Here is a 23,702-nt window from a genome sequence, read left to right as displayed (position 1 = left end):
GGGATGTGCTTACCTTTTCGATAACGTCGAGGTCGTGAGACACATCCCGAAGCAGCTTCTAGTAAGCCGTGAAGCGTATCTGGGAAGGCACAGTGTCAGCAAGGGATTGCTTGCAATGTGCGAGAAGCGAATATGGAAGGCAAAGTATAGATTCAGTGCCACCGGCTCCCATAGCCTGTAACAAATGCAGAGTCGTGTCGAGGCAGCCTGGGTAAGAAACACGACTTCTCTCTTCTTTTGCGGGCAGCTCTTCGGAACTCGGTTTACGTCCTTGTGGTGAGCATGGACGGCTGACATTTGACGCGCCAGCTACGCTCCGTGTTTCAGAGCACTTTCATGGTTTGGAAAGTCGACAAATGTTCGCAAATGTCTCTCGATAGATCTCGAATTCCGCGACGGGCGATGCCGTGATTCGCATAAGATTGTGCAGCTTCATCACGTTGAAAAGGGGAGGTGCCTAATCCTGGATTGATGCTTACCTTGGCATTGTTCGAGAGTCTGACGAACACCATGGGGAAGAATGGATGACTGTGACCGCGAGGCGCATCTGCGAGATCATCTGGTCAGCGAAATCTCCTCCAGATCCTTGACGATCGAATATGAGATGGATCCATCCTTATCAGAGCCACCGGCTCCCGTAGCCAGTGACTAATGCAGAGCCACGGTGAGGCAGTCTTTGAGACAAGACCCATGGCTTCCCTCCTCTTTCTTGGACAGCCCTTCGAAACCCGGGTTGTATATGCCTACCGGCAGCGCGCCCCGCCCTGACAGCAGCTTGTTACGAAGAAATACCGACATTGCAGTGTTTGATTCTTTCCGACGCCTCTGATTCCCCTTGAGTTCCGCGACGAGCAATGCTTTTCTTTCGCGTAGGTTGGTGCAGCTTCATCATGATGGAGGTCAGGTGGTTCGCGTCCTGGTACTTACCGTTCGATGTATCGCAGGCCCAGAAACGCTCTTGGAAAACACTTTCGTACTCTGTGTCAGACCAGTGCTGAGGAAGGATTCGTCGTGGAGCCTGGTCTGTCGATAGTCAGCCATATATCTCAGCTCCCCACGACTACTTGTCCCCAATTGAGTTCTCGTGGTATCAGACACTTCGAGCTCGCGATAGCGAGCAGCAGGTCGAGTCCAGGCACAATGTGTGTACAAATGCAGCATGATGATCGTATGTCCGGGTCCTCATGTGTACAACACACTCCACTGCTCTCTTCTCGACGGATAGCCCTTCGAAGCTTGTGGGTATCGGATCATTCTCATGGTTTGTATTCTTTCTTCTTGAAGGTACAAGCTTCACGACGAGCAATGTCGTGGTGTCGTTCGAGTCGTGCGGTAGTCGTCATGTTTTCGTAATGCATCTGGGGAGCGTTGGAGACTTGCCCAAAGAGTCTGATGTATCGACGTAAGTTCTAGCATAGCCTGCTCATGTCGTGTTGCTCCGTCGCTCGGTGGTGTCTCCCTATTGACCTCCCACCAGATGGTTCATATTGCGGAGGTTTTGGGAGTCATCGGGCTCAATTCGATGACGCTGACGCTGAGCAACGTGAGAGCTGCATTCTCGAAGTGACATGCAAACGCACATGTGTCGCTGAGGCTCGTAGAACTCGTGCAGAGACGAAGGTTGGACGTGTCGTTCGATCGGTGCAAGAGCCGTAGCTCAGGGGAGGACAAGGTCGTGGAGAAGATGGCATATCAGCATGCTCTACTGATCAAGAGCCTGCGCGCCAGCCTTGTGTTGCGATGTTCGGTATTCTCGTCAACCGCAATGTCCGTATGCATCATCTCTCCATGGTCCTACAGTGTTGCCAAACGCTCTCCTGAGGCTGCCACCTGGCGCATGTGAAGAACGGCCGAACTGCAGCTGAAGAAGCATCATGCAGCTGAGAAAGTCGAGGGTGGCTTTTCGGATCTGGACTCGTCATGCGAATGACTGTTGTGGTCGTCGAGGACATCTTTGATCGGAAGTTTGCCGTGGCGGGATGATGCTGCTGGGCTGCTGGCAAGAGAAAGGATGGCGGCGAGACGTTTGCCGCCTGCTTAGCCCGTTAGTTGCATTTTCAGCACAAAAAAGCCATTGCCTGAAGTCCCTCACTTAGCTCCTGATCTAGGCAACTCTTCTTTCTTGTCTTGTCACCCACATCCTTCTGCAACTTTGTCCACGCCGATCGCACCACCAAGAGACCTGCCTCAGTCATCCGCAAGCCACGCACGCGCTTGCCGTTCGCTCACTCTCACTCAACTCCAAAACCTGCGCCACTTCCTTCCCGCCGGCTTTGATTCACCTGCCAAGAACTACCAAAAACCGACCCACTCGACTCTCGCATCAGGCAGCATCCACCAAACGGTACTTTCAGACCAGGCGCGACCATCTGCAGCAAAGTCATCGGCTTCTCATAGCCTCCCGACCACCATGCCTGCCCTGTCTGGTTTCCCCGAACCGGGCCATCGGTCGCCCAAGCCAAGTGCAGCGTCGAACCGCCTCGACCCGCGCCAGTTTGTCCAAGACTTCCGCACTATCCTCGACGAAGTCCGCCAATCGAAAGAAGCAAGACTTGAGGAGATCTCAACTGATCTCAATGTGGTCTTCGATCAAGGGGGAGTGGCGACCGACCAGGAGATCGCTCTGATGGAAGCCCTGGAGGACGACATCGAGCTCATCAAGGAGCGCCACAGAAAGTTGGGCAAGGTCGTCGCTGGCGTGCACCCAAAGACTGGCCGGCCGACACTGGAGAAGATCTTGGACGGCGAGACTCGTAGCTGGACCAATGATGACTTGAAAGCGTTGGTTAGTAACCTGCAAGTCTCCGATGGGAGCATCAGTGGCAAGAAGGCGCCGTCAAGCGTCGGCAGGCAAGACAAGACGATGCAGGCTTTAGCGACGGAAAATGCAGAGAGAAAAGTCAAAGTCAAGAATATGGCTTCAGCCGGACCCACCAAGTCCCAGCGGCGCATGGAAAAGGGACCAATGTTCGACGTCGATAAGGTTCGAGTCTCTGAGGCCACAAAGCAGAAAGTGTTGGAGGAACGCGACGACGAAGCAGATGAGCACGGCGAGTACAGTGACGTGAGCTCTGACAAGGCGCCGAGCAATGCAAGCTCGTACGCAGCCAGATTGGCCAAGAAGACCAATGATGAGTTAAAGAAGCGTAACAACTCGCCCGAGGACATCATCGAGGTTCGCCAGACTGAGAGAATAGCAGCGTCAACTGAGGCTGGTCTGAACAGAAACCCAAAGATCGACGGAAAAGGCGCTCTACAGCCAGTGCAGGAGAAGGCGGGCAAGCCGAAGCGCAAATCCGAGCAGACGAAGTCGAAGCGTCTCTTGTCCCAATCCGAGTCTGCAGGCTTACTACGCGGCGCACTCTTGCCAGACCCACGACAGAAGCAGTCTGCACCACAGCAAGTCGATGCGAGTCGGCCGGCGGCTCCTGCCATATCGAGGCAGTCTTCAAGCGACGATGGCAAATCATCACTCCACAGTCTCTTCTCAGCAGCCGGAGACGAAGGCGCTGGGATACCACCCAAGTGGTTGAAGCCTGGTGCCTGGCCAAAGGAGACATGCGACGATGTTGACATGCAAGACGTTGGAGATGTTGAGGCAAGTGAGCCTCTCCATGACGCCGAGCAGCATCTAAGCCACCCTGGCTCCCCTCGCCGTCGCGCTTCCAATGCCACTTCTCAAGAGAGTGGTGGCTCATCGTCCTCTGGCCTCTTCGTAAGCTCGCGCAAGAAGAGAAAGTCCTCCACAAAGAAGCCGAGCCAGAAGATGGCCAAGGAGTCTTCACCTGCTGGATCTGCTGTCGCTCCACCTCCACGCCGACCTTCAAGGACTCCGGGAGCCAGAGTGCAAAGTGAGTTCATGCGCTCTCTCCTCGAGCGTAATGAAGACTCTTATGCTCTGCCAGACTCTCCGCCACGTGATCGTAGCCCACCTCCAACTGGTGAGGAAGCGGCTCGTCGTGCTGCCGCTTTCTACACTGCGGAGCCCAAGACGAAGGAGATCATGTTGCTCGCTGGCGACAAGCTCTCGCAGCAGCAGCCTAAGAAGCGACCAGCAGATGAGGCGATCGACGGAGCGCTGGGTGCATTTGGCAGAGGCGAGCAGGGGAAGGCGAAGGTGAGGAAGGGTGGCGAGGAGGCTGGCCGGCCGGGCAGTCGTGGAAATAGCGAGGCGAGGAAGACTCCGGTGGAGATGGGCCCGATGAAGTGGCCGGGACAGGAGGTGAAGAAGGCGAAGGGGAAGGGCAAGGGGCGAAAGCAGTAGAGTGGATGAGATGTGTGGTGTCGGTTTGCTTGTCTGGGGTCTTTCTGTATTGTGTTGTATTGTGTGTTGGTTTCTCCTGATTAGCAGGTGCGGAGTACAAAAGTTCTTGTTTTGTTTTGGATCCTCTTTCCTTTCTCTCGTATCGATGCAGTCTTCCGAGCCATCGTGACTCCAGATTATGTCAGAACGGAAGCTGCGTCCCTCATAGAGTAGTAAGAAGAACAATGATCTTTCCTCGCTGCGGCGGCACTTTCTCTGCGATTGTCAGCACACCAGCGGCACCTGGTGTTCAAACGCAGCAGCAACCAGATATTGAACAGGATCGGAGAAACCACAGCGAGGGGCTCCTTTCTCTAACATTACGCCGGATGGAAGCACCGGAAGCTCGGGACACGACTCAACGACAACACGGCCGACGCATTACAGCCGTCATCCGCTGACGATATAATGCAGCGCATCAACAGATGGACCGCTGTACCAGTGGTCTCTCCTTACTTTCCTCACCTTCAAATGTACTGGATTCAGCACGTACTACGCCCGCGTCCAACATGTTGCCTCCCACTCCTCATGGAGAGGGAGCTCATTCCATATTTCTCTGTAACCATCAACACACCAGTGGTACCTGATGTCCAAGCTCTGCAGCAATCAGACATCCGCCACATTCAGAGAAACTGAAACGAAGGAGTTCTTTCTCCGATATCATGCAAAATTCGCTGCGACTCGAGCTCCCGACAAGCTGCAAATCTGCTGCCGAACGACGTTCGAGAAGTTGATAGGGTTCCACTCTCTCAGTACAATTCAGAGTGCTCTCTGCACCACGGTAATTTCGCCAAGCCACCTAATCTCAAGATTGTACCACTCGAGCTCATGGTATCGTTCGAGAGAGGAAGCCAGGGGCAGAATGGGTATACGTATACCCTCGCCTACTCTCCAGAATCGCAAAACCCTCAGAGCCATCGATGCAAGTCCGCCTCGGCCTCCGCTGGGATGCTGAGTACGGAGAGAATGGAAACTGGAAACTGAATCTCTCCGAGATTCTCCTCCATTGAAAGCCGCTCATGCTTCAGATGCCGTGCAGTCGATGGGTCTATCTTCGTCAGAGACACATACCAATCAAAATGAACACAAATCTAACGTCAATCCTCCTCTCCATCACGGCTGCCGTTGCCCTTGCGTTCGGCTCCTGGACTTTTCTATCGGCCGTTACGAACCTGAGCCGGCTCGGATTGGTCATAGCGATGGCGGACGCCATTGCTCTACTCTCTGCAACCTTCTTGGTCTTCCTGGTGCTGTTCTGCCTCTTTACAACACAGGCTTATCAGCCCACAAATACCCTCAAGACGAACTCAAAATCGAAAGATCAGAATGTCTTCGGGCTTTACGTCGATTCTCTGCACCATAGTCGCTGCCGCTATAGTTGTCTTCGGTTCTTAGACTTTTCTGTCGGCCGCTACGAATGTAGGCCGGATCGACTTAGTGGAAGCGATTGCAGAAGCTGTGACTCCTTTCTTTGCAATCTCCTTAGTCTTCCTAGCGCAGTTCTGCCTCTGTCTCCTCGGTACTGTCGCTTAGGTTTCACGACTCGCCTTCAATCGCTTCTTCTGGCACGTCTCTCGCGAACGATGGGACTGAGAGTTGCTCTGGGTTTACGTCGCTCTCTGCAATGATGTACCGTTTTCGTGGTGGCCTCCAGTCGCTCAGTCAATCTCAGCGTCAAGATTATGGAGTGTGTCGTCGTCACTCCGCATAGTGCTTTTGAGGAGAGAAGCAACCAATCCCCATCTCTCCGACTTTGTGCGACTCGGAATGCTGCTCGAGCTCCAGATGATGCGCGATCACGATAGCATCCCTATTCAGAGATACTAAGAATATCAGAATGTGCAGATGCATGCGTGCGGACTTGATCTCAATCTTTTCTAGATCGTCGCCGCCATTGCCCTTGCATCTGGATCTTGAACTCTGCTCCCGGTCACCAAGGAGATTGAGCGTCTCAACCAAAAGTCAATGGTGAGACATGCTCGCTGCCGCCTCTGTGCCGGAATTACCGGACTTAAGGAGCTCAATCGTCTCGACCAAGTCAAGACAATTATGAGAACTGCTTTATTGGCTCGTGGACTACAGGAGCATGGGTCATTGACTCGGTTCCAGCGAACCGTACTTATGGTGGTAGCCCCTAGACTAGCACGCAGACCAAGGAGCCTGAGGGACAAGAAGGGATTCGACAGGTTTTCGACGGGCTCAAGAAACGCTGAAAGCTGCGATGAAGAGAAGCACACTTTCGCGGGAGTCACAAGTTGACTTCGTCCTCTTTGCTTTGCTTCGTCAAACTGACTCATTGTATGTCAACGGAGCTGCACTCGAAGCACCTATGTGAAACGATCCAAACTCAGAGACATGGAGATAGGTATCGCTCGACTCTGATATTTGGCGCACCATGGACGCCACTGAATCGCCAGCTTTCGAGAAACTGTCGTCGACCTTTTGATCTGAGGGCAAACCGGAATCTCTTCCTCCACGTCCGCCGACATCCACCGTTTCATCTGCGCCGCTAATCTCTGCTCTACTCGAGGAAAATGCATTTCAAGACGCCGTACGGGAGTTTACAGCAAAAGTCAACAACATATCGTGAGTTGGTCTCTCTGGCGAGAGGGGAAAAGAATCAGGGCAAACGATATCGAATACTGCGCGTCTTGGACCCACAGCCTGGACCCGCCTATCGAGCTCCTGTAAGGAGTTGTAATATGACTGTCTCTGTGCATTGTAGACGGATCTACATTTCAAGCTTTAGAATACGATGCGGAAGGCACCAGCGCAAAAGTTGGGGAGTGTTTCAGAGACGTGGCGTTCGTTCTCCCCGAGAGTCCCACCCGTCGATATTCAGTGAGGCTTTTCAGACGGCGCAGAACAACCATGAACACGCCCACATCTCATCGACCTGATTGAAGACTTTCGCGATGTCTCTGCATTCGCCAACCTGCGAAAGAGTGCCGCGATCTAAGCGTACAATTCATCGCCTAGGACAGAACAGAGACTGACTTTCATCCTTTCGAAGTCTTCCAGGATCTCTCCACCACAAACCAGTCACCATCACAGCGGGCAGACTTTCCGGGCAAGATATCCTCCGACTACTAGGGATGGAAACTCTATACGATTTAGGATAATGTTGGATCTGCTTCCACTGCTCTGCTTCGTATGCAGCTCGTATCTTGCACCAGATCTTCGTGACTAGACCCCCAGGTCGTCCCCTGGACGAGCATCTCCGTAGAACCGCCATGGATGTGATGTTCCTGGCTAGAGAACAGACTTCACAGTTCACGACCTTGAGCGTAGGGCTCAGATCCACGTATCGATATCAGAAATGGAAAGTGACGCCGGAGCACCTTGACAAAGGCAGGACTGTATTGCAACAGACTAGGTTGAGCCGGACATTTTTTCGTAGACGCAAGTGGGGCTAAGTCGCTGCTCGGAGAATTGTGAACTATGCAACGATTCACAGTCTATCATATGACGGCAGCGGCTTGACGGGAAGCTCTTGAAAGCAGACAGCCAGACCGGACCTGTCCTGGCAGCATGTTATCTTTGCTTGAGCTGAGAATGTCATCAAGATGACAGGCTGGCGCAGATCCAAGTTGCTTGAAAGGGACTTGCTCAATGGCGAGGACCGACGATCTTGGTTCCTAGGGAGCAGTTATATGTTCAAGTCCATCGAGAAGACAGAACGTTGTTTCGATCTTGTTCTCCATATCATGATATCATTTCCTTGCTCCGCAATTGTTCACGAACTCCATACTCCCTTTCCTCTCCCAACCCTTTTTACATCGTCAATCGACCCAGATCTAAGCTGCAAACAGCTGTCTGCAACGCCAGCGTGAGCCATATACCGATTGCAGCGCCCAGCACGATAGCTTGCCATTGTGAAGCCGTGCTCTTGCCCCACCATATCAGCTCTTGCAAGAATACATTCTGCCCATTTGTCTTCATCGCTCGCCGTAGGCCTGGCAGCCCATCCAAGCTCTTGGGATTCATCTTCGCCCTGTAATTTTCCATGATTTCCGGAACTGCTGCGCTCTTGATCGCGAAATTGTCCAACGTCTTTCGGTCCACGAATTTCCCTCGAGGTCCTTTTTCTTCGTCGACGTAATGTGAGAGGAGGGGAACTGCGAAGCCGCATGAGGTTTGAACTGTGCGGAGGATGTCAGCTAATTCGATGCCGACAATGGTATTGAAGATCACCAACCCTTGAACACCTTCAGCACAATAATCGCTCGCATGGCAGGGTACTCCTCCTTGCCCATCCTCTTCAACCAATACTCGTACTCGGGATGATCTGTCTCATACACCTTACCCGTACAGAACCACCTCATGATCCGAGGCGAGCTCTCGAAGCTGCAGAACATGATTGTTGCTCTGCCATTCTCGTACACGTGGCTGATCGTCTCGACTCCAGATCCTGTCGCGTCCATATATCCTATGAGGTTCTCATTGAAGATAGTCAGAGTCGCTGAAGGTCGTCCTTTCGGCGAGCAATTGATATGCTTGCCCGTCAAAGGAGCAGAAGCGATGAAGAATAAGGACTGTCGGAGGGCCCATTCTTGGTGGTCCTTCGAGATATGGTCCCAGAACTTGACCATTGCTGCGGTGTCAGTGAGGAAGAAGTGGAGATCGAAGACCTACGGCTCGAGGGAGGAATAAGTACATATACATCCCGCACGCGCTTTGCGGGCGTGACTAACACGCGGTATGCGAATCTGGTGGGGACAGTTCGGGTCGCGTAGAAGAGTAAGTTTCGAGTAACGCGAAGGATGCACCATGTCGCATGCGGAGTTGATCTGATAAAACTTATCAGATCCGCTGCCTGGGCGCAAACTTGGCAGTGAGTGGCGTCGGCAAAGCCGTTTGTGGTGTGATGCCGATGGAGGTACCACTTCAGCGTGTGTATGCCTTTGTGTCCTCGCTGCAATTGACAATGCTGCACGTCACGCAGCAGGTCTACTGCATTCATTGACGCGGACTGTCCACGGCGCGACAGAATGTGTCCCTCGTCGACCGATGCTGTCCACGGATCGAGCACCCAGCCAGCCGAGCATGTTGTACTTCCATCGCAGACACGTGTAGTCTGCACGCCACGAGATACAGCAGCGCGGTTGGACAGGCTATTGGCGCGCCGCAATCCATTTGCGAACGCCAGACGGTGTGCGTTATTCAAGTTTGCGTCGACTTGCTTGCGCAGCACTTAGATCGGAGCTGAAACAACCGCCTCGCTCGGTGGCTGCCCGTTGAGAAGTAGGACAGCTCGTTCGGCAGAGTCTAGAATCAGTTCCGACAATGGCATGAAGTCTCCGAGATGAGGCTGCGCGAACACTGCAGTCACAGTCCATAGCACTCTCTGCCATCTCAAGACAGCAACGTTGCTGTGCTAGATATTGACCGAACGCCAGATATCACTCACCTCAAGCAGATGTCACCTCTTTATGCAAGCCTTCAGCTCTACCTGGCACCGACTGCAGCCCAAACGCATCGTGAATGGCAGTTCGCGCCGGGTCCATCAGTTTGTTAAGCAGAAAGTCCCGATACTGGGCGATCCCCAGAAGATTGTGCTGTGTTCCTCGTTCTTTCTCCAGGACCACTCCTCCGTCCTCCTTGCGCAGACCTGGAAGCTTTTCAATATGCCTCGCCCGGCTCATTCCTTATTTGTGGCTTGAATTCAGCAATGCCGGCGCGGAGTGGTCTGTTGCTCCTGCGGCTGGACACGATGCCTTGAGGATGGACACAGCGAGAGGACGAGGGATCGATTCGTGATTGCGATGAGCGTCGTTGCAAGTTGTGTTGGCGAAGAGGAAGTGTGGACGGAGAAAGGTCGATGTGTTCATGCACGGCAGCACTTGCCTTCCAAAACGCTCCTTCTTGCCCAAACCTCATAGTCGCTTCCCAGGCGAACAGGCAGCTGACTCCGCAGACTTCACATCGTCGTCTGACGAACGCCAGCTACGATATACCAATCTCCTACGAACGACTTCCTCTCCTCGGACTACACTTCCCACCTATACCGATCCACCACGTGCCGATATATGCTATCGTACCTTCCCGTCCGAGGAACTTACCGAAGACGTGCTTCACCACTGCAAACGTTGCCACATCCTGGCCCTCACGAACGTCTTCCCCCGAGCACTGATTGACCGATCATACTACAACTCCGACCATCCTTGGGCTCGTACTCTGATCCTCGTGCGTTACGAATAACGCGCTGCGTGACCAGCTTCCGCAAAAGACACCCTACCGCGCTACTGCAGCACTTGACGCACCCGCGAGCCAAGAGCCTTCGAAATTGGTCGCTACTGTGCATGTTGGCGATGAAGGAGACCGAAACACCCCCAGAAGCCACCACGCACACAAGCTGTATCGACCTAAGTCCTAGCGCTCCTTCACGCTCTCCCTTGAAAAGTCTCGCAGAAAAACGACCCGCCAGCAGGATTGCGACATCTGAAGGACGCTCATCATGGACTGCATGCGATGCGCCTGGAAGAAAGTGACAACCATACCGAGACCTTTCCGCACCTCCACCTTTTACATCACCTTCGTCATCGCCTTCGCAGTCTTCACGGAGCAGTTTGTGTACGCGGCAATCGTACCAGTCGTGCCCTTCCCCCTTAAAGAGCGCGGAAACATCAACGACGATGAGATACAGAAGTGGACGACAATTCTCTTGGCTGTGTCTGGAGCAGGATGCTTTACCAGTTCACCTCTTTGGGCGTGGTATACCGATCGCACGCAAAATCGCCGCATGCCATTTCTCTTCGGAATGTCGGTGATGCTGGGAGCGACGGTACTGCTTTGGCTCGCGCCGAACATGGCGGCGCAAATCTGTGGGCGAGTGTTTCAGGGAATGTCGAGTACGGTTGTGTGGACTACAGGCCTGGCTCTGCTGGCGGAAACTGTATCACCTGAGCACATTGGAGAGGTTAGATCAACCCGTCTTCCTGCTACTCTTGAAGCTGACCTTAAGATCTAGGCTGCCGGCTATCTCGGCATCTCCTTGAACGCAGGAAGTGTAGCAGCGCCGTCCCTCGGCGGGACTGTGTTCAAGCATCGTGGCTACAACGCTGTCTTTGCAGTCATAATTGCTGTCATTGGCTTGAGCATGATGTTCCTCCTGATCTTGAAAGAACGAGACGCGAGTCTTCACCTTGTCCGCGTCAACTCGCAACAGACTGGTGAGAATGCACTATTGGAAGTCGAACGCAAGTCATACCCTCACCTCCCAGAGCCGCAACATGATGAGACCTCCTCAGCCGAAGTACTCTCGACGATGTATTCACTGCCTGCCAACCCCAACAAACCCGCTATGCTCAGGATCGTTTTCTCAGGCCGCTTCCTGGTCGCTCTGTGGGGCGTCTTCACTCTCGCAGCAGTATTTGCCGGCTTTGAGACAGTCCTTCCGATCACTGTCAATGAACTCTTTGGCTGGGATGCCGAGGGCTCCGGAGCCGTCTTCTTGCCGCTCTCACTGCCAGCAATAGCAGGACCACTGATCGGAAAGCTCACTGACAAGTACGGCGGACGCTGGTTCATCGCAGGAGCTTATCTGGCGTTGTGTCCTGCTCTGATCCTACTGAGACTCGTTGAACATAATACATCAAGTCATAAGGCAGTGCTGATAGTTCTATTGCTGATCATCGGATGCTGTCTTGCCGTCATCCTGGAGCCGCTGTTCGGAGAAATCGCGCATCGATCTCGAGAACTCTCGCAGCAGGATCGTGATGCGGGGACCGAGTCTAGAACGGGATACTACGGGCAGGCTTATGGCTTTTTCAACATGGCCTGGGCACTGGGCGATACTCTCGGACCAATTCTATGCGGGTTCGTGGTTGAGGCACGAGGCTGGGCAATGGGTACAATGGCGTTGGGAGTCCTTTGCGGGGTCACGGCTGTTCCTGTTGTGATGCTTTGCGATGGGTGGTTGCTGGAAAAGAGAAAATGAGGTCGTGAGGAGAATCAATTGTAGATGAGGTAGAGAATTGCTGGGCAGTGACAATTTTCAATTATATTGTTCTTTTGGGTTCTTTTCTTTTCATCTAAGATTAAGCTGCAAAGCAAGCTACACAACAGTAATGAGTGACCAAGCTATGCAATTCATAAAAACGTCAAATCATCAAATCATAGCTTCAGTGAGAGTGAGGGAAAATTATGCCATCACGAAAATCAAAGCAACGACCGCAAGCCACCAGCTCAATCCCGCTGTTCTCCACTCTGCCAGCCCCTCGCCGGCTCCAGTTTGAGTCGTGGTTCCATTACCGCTGTTGCTGCCACTGCTGCTGCTTCCCCCGCTGCTATCGTCACTGTCGCTACCACTGCTTCCACCGCTAGGCCTGCGGGCTGGCTCGGGTGTGACAGTGGCTTCTCCGGCTCCGAGGCTTACGAGGCCAGAGAGGACGGCACCGAAGGACTCCGAAGGAATCGCGCCGAGATCTGTTTGCAAGGCAGAAATAGAGTCAAGGATGGCCTGTTGGTTTGGTGGGGCAATCATGCTGTAGTAGACTGTGTTGGTGACGACCATTGTGCCGGAGATGTTTTCGGTCACGGTGCCTGGGACAGTGGCGTCGGGCCCGTCTGATGAAGAAGTGGGTCCGACGACTTGGGTATTGCTGGCTGATGGGTTTTCGATGGTTACTGTGGTGGATTCGGGAACGTAGTCGGACTGAGCTGTCGAGGGTGTAGGCGGAGGAGCCGGCACTGAAGCAGTAGCAGTCTCGGGTGAAGTGTTGCCCTGCGTGGAACCAGGGGCTGGGGGATTCTCTGAAGTCACTGGCTCCGTCGTCGTGGGTTGAGCAGAGACGCTTGGAAGTGGCTGTGTCGAAGTAGGAACGTTCACTTCTTGCGAAGTTCCAGCTCTAAACACCCTTTGGCCAATGAGATCAGGCGTTCCGATGAATGGGTCAACCTTTCCATCGAACGTAGCCTGTCTTTTGCGAAGAAGTCGCTGCTGCACTCCATACCCACCTAGCGAGTTGAGTGTTGCAGTCTCACATGTTCCAAAAGGATCTCCTGGGGCGAAATATTCTCCGATCTGTGGTAGGAGGTATTGCGTCGGGACAGCACCAGTATTATTGTCAGTCACTGGGATTACGTCTCCGATGTAGATAAGAGGCGTTTCGAGGGCTCGCGATGTCGCTGTGACGCATTGCGGTACTCCAGCGCCGCACAAGCCGACGTCGTTGGCAGTAGCAGTGGGCCCTAGTCGCAAGTTCCAGCCAGATGATCCAACTTGGGTGACGGAGGTGGTCGAGTTATCCGGCAGGACGAGTGGGCCAATGACAATCTCGCAATTATGGTTGAGCGAGTTGGATGGGCATGGAGGACGAAGACATGCTGCTCGGCTTTTGGTGTAATACTGCGTAAAGGCTTCGGAATTGCAAGACGTTGTGATGCATGTCTGTCGTTGATCGGTATTGATGAACGTAATCGCAGTCAGTAAAGGTGGGGCTTCAGTAAGAGGCCGGTCCATCCAGTGGACTGCTGCTTCTTCTCCAAACTCGATCTGGCAATTTCGTCCACCACAACCAGCTGTATCTGAAACGGGCACAACACCAGTCTCCGAACACTGTGGCGGAGGTGGAGTAACGGTGATGAGCTGCGGAGGAGAGTCGACAGTGACCGTCACGGTCTGCGCGGGAGGCGCATCTTGGCTGATTGTGACTGCTTCCTGACTGATAGTGACTGGGTCCGGGATCTGCGTCACGGTCTGCACAATAATGCTTGGTGGTAGCGTGATCTCGGTCGTGATTGTTGTGCCACTCTGGACAATAGTTGTCGTTATCGTGCTTGCTGGTAGAGTGACCGTGCTCTCTTCGGTGATTATCTCAGGTGGAGGTGCAGGCAAGGTGACCGGCGAAGGAACAGACTGAGTGACCACGATGGTAGTGGGCACAGGAATAGGTGTACCATCCCGTGTAATGGTGACTTCGGATACTATGGTGCGCGTGGAAAGGATGATGTCGGTATCCGTGGTCCGACTGATGATAACATCTGTGGTACGACTAATGACAGTGTTCGTGACATTGTTCGTAACGGTCGCCGTTGCTGTGTAGGTCACAGGCTTGTAAATGGTTTTCTTGTACACTTCAGTGGTGGTAGTGTTGTATGTCGATGTCACTGTACGTGTCTCGGCTGGCAGAGTCTTCGTTTTGGTCACGGTTCTTGAGAACCATGTCAGCGAAGCACGTGTCTGGGTGATTCGATTTGCTCACTTGTATTTCTTGATTGTCTTGCCTGGCTCGGTGTAAGTCTCGGTGACTGTCTCCGTCTCATATTTAGGCGGCTCGGGGTATTCGAGCTCGGTGGTGCATGGTGTCTCGTATGCAGTGGTATACTCTATCACCGACGGCTCCTCTGTGGTGTATGTTCTGACCACATAGTCGTCGGCAGCAGCAACCAAGCTGCCTTGCAAAACCGCAGCAACAACAATGACAGCTCCCGAAGTGAGCTTCATAGCTGCTGGTCTGTGATGAAGCAACGCAACTCAATGGAAGAAGATGATTTAGCACCCAGCGACAACTTCACGTGCAGTCACGTCGCAGAACACCCTGGTCCAGGCTTGACAGCAATCCGGACGTAGAAGAGACAGCGGGAAGCGGTGCGTCCAGGCACGAGGGGAACTCTTAAAGCGGAGTGGGATCAGGCTGAGTATCGAGCCTCGTCATGCCTCCAGAACATTGGGTTTGGCGACCGACTGCGCACCACATTCGGGGCCGTGCAAGCTACGGCAGATGTGGAAGACGCCTGATTCATACAGTCCAGACATGGCATGAGAGCTACATTGTGCGCGCAAGCGCGGGATTGTGGCTCGATCCCTCGTGTTGGGATAGGTCTGCCTTTGCTTCTGCTCGAGCTTGATTGCCAATCGTGGACATGGAGACGGCTGGCCGGGCGAGGACCTGCCAGTCAGAGCTGCTTATGGCGGCACAGTGCGTTGTCATGCTGCAAGTCTGCATACAGTCTGTCGATGGGTATAATTCCATTGGGCTTTCCATGCTGAGCGACGCCAAGACCAGCCGTATGTGGACGATAGCGTATTGTCCGCAGCAATGGTCATGTTATTGGTTCATGCATTGCGGCTGCATGCTTCGGGTCGACGGGCCTCTCGGATTCGTGGAAGACGAGAGTTTGCTGATCCTACGAGGCTTTGACCCCAACTCTGGCGATAAATGTCTTTCGCCTCTACAGAGCTGTCTCGCAGTGCTGTGAGCGCGAAACTCGACGTACATATAGAACTACCTTTAGTGCATTCGCCAGAGCTGCAGTTGTGTGCCAAGGTGGTGTTGACGATAGAGAAACGCAGGGAGTCGCGCTCAGCCTTGCGAAGTGTTGTTGACCAGGCTGTGGTGGGGTCCAAAGTTGCTTGTCACTGGTGCAGAATCCTGCCTCCCACGCGTCTGGCTGCTGTGGCATATGCACGCCAGGCTCGTGCGCACAGTACGTCTGCTTGCGCCACGATGCTATTTGCGTGGCCTTCTCTTGACATCCAAGAATGATTGTGAAGTGCAAGCAGGCCAGTCTGCATTTTGTAGGTGAAGCAACGATTGCTGCGTGGTGAAGACCTCCCGCCGTAGCACATCGCGGCGGGGCAAATGGCGAGTAGTAGAAGTTGCCGATTGCTACCCACGATCGCTCAGCCTGTCGCCATGCATGATCTCGGCGCAACAGGCGGGCAGGCGAGGTGCATGTACTGGGCATGTGGTGTTCTAGGTCGACCGAGCTGTGCGCCATGTGTGTCTTCCCGCGATGTGTTGGGGTCTGGACAAGAACCCGCTCAAGAGCCGCATGCTTCACAACCTGCTGTCCATCGCATTCTGATTCTTTGTGTCACTTTCGGTTTTCGAGATTGAACCGGGCTTTGCGGGAGTTTGCGACGCCATGCCTGGCGCCGTATCAGTACCACCAAGCCAATTGTGGCATGGGAACGATGGCAACTGGTCGACCTTCGCCCTCCGAGTAATGCCTCACAATTGTGCGTAGAGGGCTTACTATTGCTAATGCTATTCTCGCAGATAGGAGAACCAGATCGCGTGGTCAATCTCCTCCCGGCAACGATAGCAACAGGATTTTGGCCCGTACATATCCAAGGTTGCTACTTCCCGGCCACCGGCATTGATTCTGACCCAGAGGAATGTCCGCAACTTAGAGGCGGGTTGTTTGACCCCACGGCGTCCACGAGCCTTCAAAGAGTTCCTTGCGAACCAGGGCCTTTCTGCAAGGTTCCGTACAATAGTGCTGAGGAACAGGCCGGCTACGCGGGAGGAGCAGCAATTGGCCTCGACAAAGTCGTTTTAGGGACTGGTGCTGGCTCAACCGAAGTGGAACAACAAGTTGTCGGTGCCTTTGCCAACGACTATTACCAACCCTTTCTAGGCTCGTTCGGCCTCAGTGCATATCCCATTTATCCCAATGGGTCTGCCTCAACCGATATGCGCCTCTCCATGCTGCAGACGCTGCGTCAGGAAGACGTGATTGGAAGTCAATATTTCGCATATACCGCGGGGGCATTCCATCGCGGCGAACCTTCGCAGTATGGCAGCCTGACACTCGGGGGGTACGACGCACTCCGTGGCAACGATCCTAATGACCCGAACAGACTCGTCGTTCCTCTCAGCGGCGACAGCGAGTCGGACTTGATTGTCAGCGTCCGAAATATCGAGGTTGGGACCGGCTCGACGGCAGATGTGCAACTTTCAGCGCAAATAAACTCGCGCATCCCAGAGATCTGGCTACCAGAGGCTGTGTGTTCGGTCTTCGAGACAGCATTCGGGCTGGAGTGGAATAGTACGGTCAACTACTACCTGGTCAGCGAGGAACAGCATGAACGGATGCTCCAATTTAATCGATCGGTCAAGTTTACGCTGGCAGCGAACGACACCTCCAGCGCCGCAGTTCCAATTGAACTGCCTTACGCAGCGTTCGATATGGAGCTCAAGTGGCCGTTGGCGAACATCACCGAGACCAGGACGAGGCTGCGATACTTCCCGCTCAGGCGTGCCCCAGACGATGGCAGATCGAGCGTCCTTGGCCGAGTCTTTCTGCAAGAAGCGTAAGTGATGCGAATGTACCCACACCGAGTGCGCCAACCTGCTGCTTCTGGCCGTGCAGAGACATCGCCATGCTTCCTGGCTTGTGCCATATCGAGTGTATCTGTGCAACAAGAATACCTGCTGATTCGACAACAGGTATCTCGCTGTAGACTACGACAAGCGCGAGTTTTACCTTTCGCAAGCACGATTTCCAGACTCGCCATCCAGCACTGAACTTGTTTGCGTAGGTGATTGTGCCGGTGGCGGTGGTATCAGTGTGGGCGCGATAGTGGGTATCGCAGTGGGTGCCGCTGCTGTTGTCATAATATTGCTCGCAGTAGCATTCTGGTTCTGGCGTCGCCGCCGTCGTGCACAGAAAGAGGAGCGTGAGCTGCAGTACGCGGCGTCCGGCGTTTTCTCGCGCAACTCGATCGCAGGAACTACCATCAACGACACGCCGAATAACATGGAGTTTTACAAAGCGGATCCGCAACCGGGAATGGCAGAGCATAAGCCCGAACTTGATGCAACCGGAACCGCTCGAGGCACCAATGCATACCACCGCCACGAGCTTTCGGCAGGAAGTGTACGGAGGACTTCGCAGCAGACTGGCGTCTCTCGATCAGCCATCTCGCCAGTTTCGAATCGCCACACGCGCAGCATGTCGTATGGAAGTTCTCTGAGTCAGCCAAGCCCAAGTGTGGAGCAGTCGCCATCGCCTGGACATGCGTCGCCTGCCTCAAATCACGCGAGCAACGCTTGGTTCGGCGCCTCTGGACCGTTTTTTGAGCTGCATTCGAATGAACTGGCGATCCAAGGGCAGCAAGGCGATTCTGAACGGCCGGTCTCTGGTGACCTCGTTGGTGCGGCACCTGCGAGGGAAGCGAGTCCTGTTCCAGCGCCATTGGTACCTGCCACGGCGAATCTCTCAGCACCTCATAGGGCGCCGGCTGAAGTGAGAAGTCCAGGATCTCCGGAGGAGAGGCGCGTGATCGATTAGTATTCCGAACGTGATGGTTTTCGCACTGGCATTCTTCGCCATTGGTTTTGTACAGGTCAATCATTCTTTCTTAGAGGAAGTCCTTGGAAGGATATGCGCTTCGCAGGCTGTAGTTTAGCTATTTTCAGTTGAAATTGAGAAGTTTTGTGGATGCAGACGCGTACGTTTCGCCCCAATATGCCATCAAGACGCGTGGTCAAGGCTCCTGCTTGCAGCAGGTGGCAGGCGGCAGATCCTCCCTGTTCGCCGCATCGCTGAGACCAAACAAATGTCGAGATTTTGAGTGACGTGAAGTTTGGAAGGGGTAGAGCAGAAAGTGAAGAGGGTGCGCGTTGTTGAATGTGACATGATACGGTTGTGTGAACAGGAGGGTGGAAGGCGGGCACGACTCGTGACGCGGGAGCAGCCGCGGCACATGACTCGGCGTGTTTGGGCTGGCTGTTTCTTGTTTTCGCCCTTGCATCCCGAACTTGAAACCATCACCGCGCATCCGGAAACAGCAAGTTCCATCGACGCACGACCGCATTCCAGCTGCGCACGAATCGCCCTTGGCCACTTATGGTCTTGTCATGTGAGAGCGCCGGACACGGCCCTAACGGGCCGCTTAACAAGCACGAGAAACGCGTCTACCAACACTACGCCTGGGCGCCGCAAGCAGACAGATCGCCCGCGCGCTATGTCTATCACCAAATCTTCCATACCAACTCTCTCGGCTTTCCCCGCGTCGCCGACTTCCCGTCGCCTACTGTGCCTGAGCCTATGGAGATTGACTCCGCGCCGGCACCGCAGATTTCCCAGGCAGAAACCAGCGACATTGACATGGAAGACGCGCCAGCAGTGCGCCGAGTACAGTGGACCCCGCCAGCAGACTACAGCCGGCCCTCCTCGCGCGCTGCCATTGGCAATATGCTGCCACGCACCGCCCTCTCCAAGCGCATCCACCTCATCAATCACCTCGAGACGTACGTGCCGCTGGAGCCGTACCCACTCAACCTCGACGTCGACGTCTCCCATCCGTCGATATACGACAAGACCTTCAGCGACACCCCTCCAGTCAAGTCATTGCCTGTAAGCACTGCGGGCAAGACACCACCAGCGAAGACGGTCCGCGCCAGCAACACCTTCTCCGTCCCCGACGACTCCTCCTTCAGCGAATTGTCGCCTGAGCACGCGTCCACCCCATTCCCATTCTCGCCGAGACAGGCGAAATCGTGGCGCATTTCTCCTCCCAAGCAACGTGTGACACCCGAAGGACGACCCATATTGTCGCCAGTATCTCCCAGAGAGTCCACCACCTCGACGTCACCACCGCGTCAGCAAACTACCCTCTCGCCAGAAGTCCTTTACCCTAGCCTACAGGTTGCAGGGCGCAGCCCACCTCAGATTGCGGGGCAGAAGCGCCGGTTTGAAGACGCCATCGGAGACGTGTATGAGGAGAATGACGAGAGACCACAGACGGTGGCTGGTTGCTTCTTCGGTGTTGTGAGAACAGTCGTGTCAACAGTGGTCGAGTGGCTCTCGCGCGTCATCCCGGGCCGAAAGCCAAAGCGCACTACACAAGAGCAAGAGATTTTCGCATTGCGCCTGTCATCGCGCGAAAGCAACAAGAGACGCGCTATTAGAAAGGAGGACATTGAGGCGAATCCAATGCCGGGCTACTACCCCGGCAGTGCAGGGCAGATGAAGGACATGATTGCGCCCGCCCACAGATCGGCACCAAATGCCAGCACACTTGCCACTCCACCAGATTCACGGCCAGGCAGTATGGAGAAATCATCTCCCGAGCCCACGCGCACAGCCTCGCAGTCACGCAGTATGCCGAATATATCGCAAGAATACAACAATACTCAAAAACAACTGCCATCTCCAACAGAAGAGCCTGGAAGCATGAACAGGAGCGCTGCACCGTCAGCCGCCCTAATCGACCTGAGGCCGAATCCCACAGCTCCATCACAATCACATAATCAGACCTTCCGCAGAACAGCTAGCATGAAGCAGCCGTTGCAGCCATCAACGCATACAGCGACCATTGCAGCTCGCAAAGCAGAAGACAAACCGCAGAAACCGAAATTGAATGTTCCTTTCCGCATGCGAGGCGCAAACTACTCGAAGGCGAAGTTTCCGCCAATGAAGACGAAGGCGGAACTCGGGCTACTACCACCACGCAATCCACCAGATCGGGCTACACACAACAAGGAGGCGAATGAGAGAGTCGATGCGCTCGTCGAGAAGGCGCAGCGCATAACCATTGAACCATCAGAACAGAAAGCATTGCGCGAGAGTGTACGTGCACGCAAGCATCGCCAGGAGCAAGAAGATGCTCGCCAACAGCAAGCCGCCAAGGTCCGCCAAGCCGAAGAGGAGGCACGACTGCAGGCAGAACGCGAAGCTGAAGAGGCCAAACAGAAGGCCGAAGAGGAGCGCAAACAAGCAGAGGAAGCTGCCGCAGCTGAAGCAGCACGACGCAAGGAAGCGTTAGAGAACTTTGTGCCAACAATATCGGAAGATTGGCAACAGACTATTGCCAGAGAGCTGGCTACGACAGACCCAGCCAAGACTGTGGCTCACAGCACACGCGGAGTCGAATTGACACGCAAAACATTCGGTTGCATCTTGCCACAACAGAATGAGTACCAAATCAAGGCTGCTCAAGACCCAAGTGTCCGCAGAGGACCTTCCGGATGGCTCAACGACGAGGGTGTCGATGGCTTTATTGGCGCCATTGTCGACCGAAAGCGTGAGCAGGAAGGCTACGTCAAGGGAAAGGGAACTCCCAGTTACGCTGCTTTCGGCTGTGCTTGGTACACCACCGTCAAAAAGGGCACAATCAAGTCCATCAGCAGATGGGCTCGTCGCCAACAGATTGGCGACCAAAAGCTTCTCGAATGCGAGAGGATATTCTTTCCCGTTAACACCGGAGCACATTGGGTCCTCCTCATCATCTCTCCCAAAGACCGCACGCTGGAATTCCTCGACAGCGCTGGAGGAAGCGGTCGCTCCTTTTTCAGACTTGCCCGGGAGTGGCTTGCCATGGAGCTGGGAACCAAATATGTCGAAGACGAATGGAGAGAGCTCGAATCAAAGAGCCAACAGCAGTTGAATATGGACGACTGTGGTGTTTTTACCTGCATGAACGCGCTGGCTAGCGCGAAGGGATTGGAGTTTGAGGCTGTCAAGCCTGTTAGAGATATGAAGCGTGCACGAGAGTACATCACGTGCGTTTTGCTGGACGGCGGATTTGGGAAAAGTTTTGAGCTGTGAGCTTTTTGCTCGCTCAATGGATTGCTTCTGGGTGCATTTGCATGGGGAATGGCGTTTTTTGTTTGGCTTTTGGGGCTTGGGTGGTGCTGTCATGCATTGAGATACCCCCATTTGCTCGCCCCGCGCGCGGGCGAGCTTGTTTTGCTTTAGCGTAGACGGCCGCGATAATGATAGAATGAGTGAATGATAATGACTTTGTGTGACTTCAAATGCTGGCTTTCTCTGATTTTTCGGGTGCTTGTGTGCCGTTGTGGGTGCTGCTCTTGAAGAATGGGATTGGACCAGATGGATGAGATGTGTCGTATTCCGGTGTGTCTCTGACCTGCGAGGCACCTGGGAGCCAACAGAAGTGGATATGGCCGAGGCACTGAAATAGCTGATTCGATGGAGCGAGACGAAAAAGGCTCCATAGCTCTGAATTTGAGACCTGCTGAGAGCTAACAGAGGTAAAGAAGGGTTGGATTGCAGAATCCGTGGATCCATGGAGAGTTGCTGAAAGTGCTCATTTCTCCGAATTTCAGAGAGCTTGAAAGCCAACAGATGTGAATAAGGTCGAGAATTTAGAATAGCAGCGTGAGAGAGCGATGCCAAAAGGGCTCCATGGCTCTGATTTCGGGAGCTACAAGATGCCAACGAAGGTAGACAAGGAAGAGGGTGTGAAATTTGTCGATTGGTGGAGTGATGTTGGAACAGCGCATTTCTCTGGATTTGGAAAGGCATCACTGCCAACGGAGGTGAACATGGTCGAGATTTCGAAGGAGCAATTTCTCGGAGCGAGGCCGAAACGGCTGCATAGCTCTGGATTCAAGAGACGTTCGATGTCAACGAAGGTAGATAAGGAAGAGGTTGTGACATCCGTCGATCGGCAGAGAGATGCTGGAGAAGCGCATTATTCTGGATTTGAAAGGGCATGAATGCCAACGGAGGTGGAAAGAGTTGAGATCTTGGAATAGCGACTTGACGGAGGGAGGTGGGAAGGGCTGTATGGCTCTGGATGCAAGAGCCGTCCGACGTCAACGAAGGTAGAGAAGGGTTGTGTATTGAAAGTCGTCGATCGATCGGGAGAAGCTGGAGATGGGCATTCGCTCTGAAATCAAGAGAGCATACATGCCAACAGATGCAAATGTGACCAGCAAATTGCAACGTTCACACGCTTACCTGGTATTCTTCATAAGATAATCAGCACACGTTTCCGATCACTATTTCAGATTCCGAAAGCGATTGGCGTAATACTCATTCTGCTCGTCTCTCGGACCGAGTTGCGGACGCTTTTTGTACACGTTAACCAGATCTGGAGTCATGGGTCAAAGATCTATTCTTACGAGCCGGATTTGGGCTGCATCACGTATCGCCAAGGATCGTTGGCGTCGGGCTATCAAGCGTGTTATCGAGACCTTCTATTGGAAGAGTAGACCTAAGACCTCTCGACTTCATTGAACTCAAGAGAATTGAATTGCGGGAGACTATCGGCGGTGGGTATGTCGTCTCTCTGGTACTCGGAGTCGAAGAATGCTAAAACAGGTGTGGAGGCGTTGTGTTGAGGAGGATTTTGTCAGTCAGTACGAAGAGGTAAAGGGAAACTATCCGTGCTAAAGATGATCGTGGCGATAGCTCTGATGTTTAACAGAGAATCTGTTGTGAGTGCGAGCCTGGCAATGCAGTAGCATGTCACCATTCTTTCCCAACAGTATCCTTGGCACCGCGCTAGCAGGAGAGTCGTAGCTTCTTCTTGGCCCCAGCAACAGAAGCTCAACCACAGCATCTTGTAGACAGAGAACGCGCCCTCATCAAAGCTACGTACTCGAACTATCATGTCTGACCTCAAGAGACTTTGCTGCATATGTCCACCACGCAAGTTTCATGGGTACAAGCCACGCCTTTGCAGAAGGCCGACAGCTCATACATCAAGCAAAAGGATCATCTAGTACACAACATAGCGGGAGTCTCCCCTTGACCAAGTACGAAAGAGTCAAACCGTCATTGGTTGCCGTCCTGTGCACTGCCTCCACGAAGGGATCACAGGCACCAATCAAGGGCATCCGCGGCTTCGGACAAGGCTGAAGTGGCGTGAGCGCAAGGCTGTCATGCGCTAAGCACCGCGTTGAGGAGCAGTCTT

At 53.8% G+C, this 23,702-nt stretch overlaps 6 protein-coding genes across 6 annotated transcripts; 4 read left to right on the top strand and 2 right to left on the bottom strand.

Annotated features, from left to right (window-relative positions):
• Positions 1-2,410: 2,410 nt before the first annotated feature.
• On the top strand, positions 2,411-4,264 carry CKM354_000447400 (uncharacterized protein; the record flags this gene model as incomplete). The annotated part of the gene is made up of 1 exon (XM_044799711.1): positions 2,411-4,264. One exon carries the CDS (start codon positions 2,411-2,413, stop codon positions 4,262-4,264), a length of 1,854 nt encoding a protein of 617 aa, XP_044655646.1.
• Positions 4,265-8,077: 3,813 nt separating this feature from the next.
• Positions 8,078-8,895, bottom strand: CKM354_000447300 (uncharacterized protein; the record flags this gene model as incomplete). The annotated part of the gene is made up of 2 exons (XM_044799710.1): positions 8,078-8,445; positions 8,502-8,895. The coding sequence occupies 2 exons, from the start codon at positions 8,893-8,895 to the stop codon at positions 8,078-8,080; spliced, it is 762 nt and encodes a 253-aa protein (XP_044655645.1).
• Positions 8,896-10,760: 1,865 nt separating this feature from the next.
• CKM354_000447200 (uncharacterized protein) lies at positions 10,761-12,242 on the top strand (the record flags this gene model as incomplete). Its single annotated transcript, XM_044799709.1, has 2 exons — positions 10,761-11,222; positions 11,274-12,242. 2 exons carry the CDS (start codon positions 10,761-10,763, stop codon positions 12,240-12,242), a joined length of 1,431 nt encoding a protein of 476 aa, XP_044655644.1.
• Positions 12,243-12,446: 204 nt separating this feature from the next.
• CKM354_000447100 (uncharacterized protein) lies at positions 12,447-14,750 on the bottom strand (the record flags this gene model as incomplete). Its single annotated transcript, XM_044799708.1, has 2 exons — positions 12,447-14,457; positions 14,509-14,750. The coding sequence occupies 2 exons, from the start codon at positions 14,748-14,750 to the stop codon at positions 12,447-12,449; spliced, it is 2,253 nt and encodes a 750-aa protein (XP_044655643.1).
• Positions 14,751-16,174: 1,424 nt separating this feature from the next.
• Positions 16,175-18,325, top strand: CKM354_000447000 (uncharacterized protein; the record flags this gene model as incomplete). Its single annotated transcript, XM_044799707.1, has 3 exons — positions 16,175-16,252; positions 16,309-17,345; positions 17,482-18,325. 3 exons carry the CDS (start codon positions 16,175-16,177, stop codon positions 18,323-18,325), a joined length of 1,959 nt encoding a protein of 652 aa, XP_044655642.1.
• A 558-nt stretch (positions 18,326-18,883) lies between these two features.
• On the top strand, positions 18,884-21,586 carry CKM354_000446900 (SUMO protease ULP1; the record flags this gene model as incomplete). Its single annotated transcript, XM_044799706.1, has 1 exon — positions 18,884-21,586. One exon carries the CDS (start codon positions 18,884-18,886, stop codon positions 21,584-21,586), a length of 2,703 nt encoding a protein of 900 aa, XP_044655641.1.
• Between the last annotated feature and the right edge of the window lie 2,116 nt (positions 21,587-23,702).

This window comes from Cercospora kikuchii, assembly GCF_019650295.1.
Source record: "Cercospora kikuchii DNA, contig_00003, whole genome shotgun sequence".
Taxonomy (NCBI): domain Eukaryota; kingdom Fungi; phylum Ascomycota; class Dothideomycetes; order Mycosphaerellales; family Mycosphaerellaceae; genus Cercospora; species Cercospora kikuchii.
Note: the sequence above shows the minus strand (reverse complement) of the source record. Positions and strands in the feature narration are given on the sequence as shown.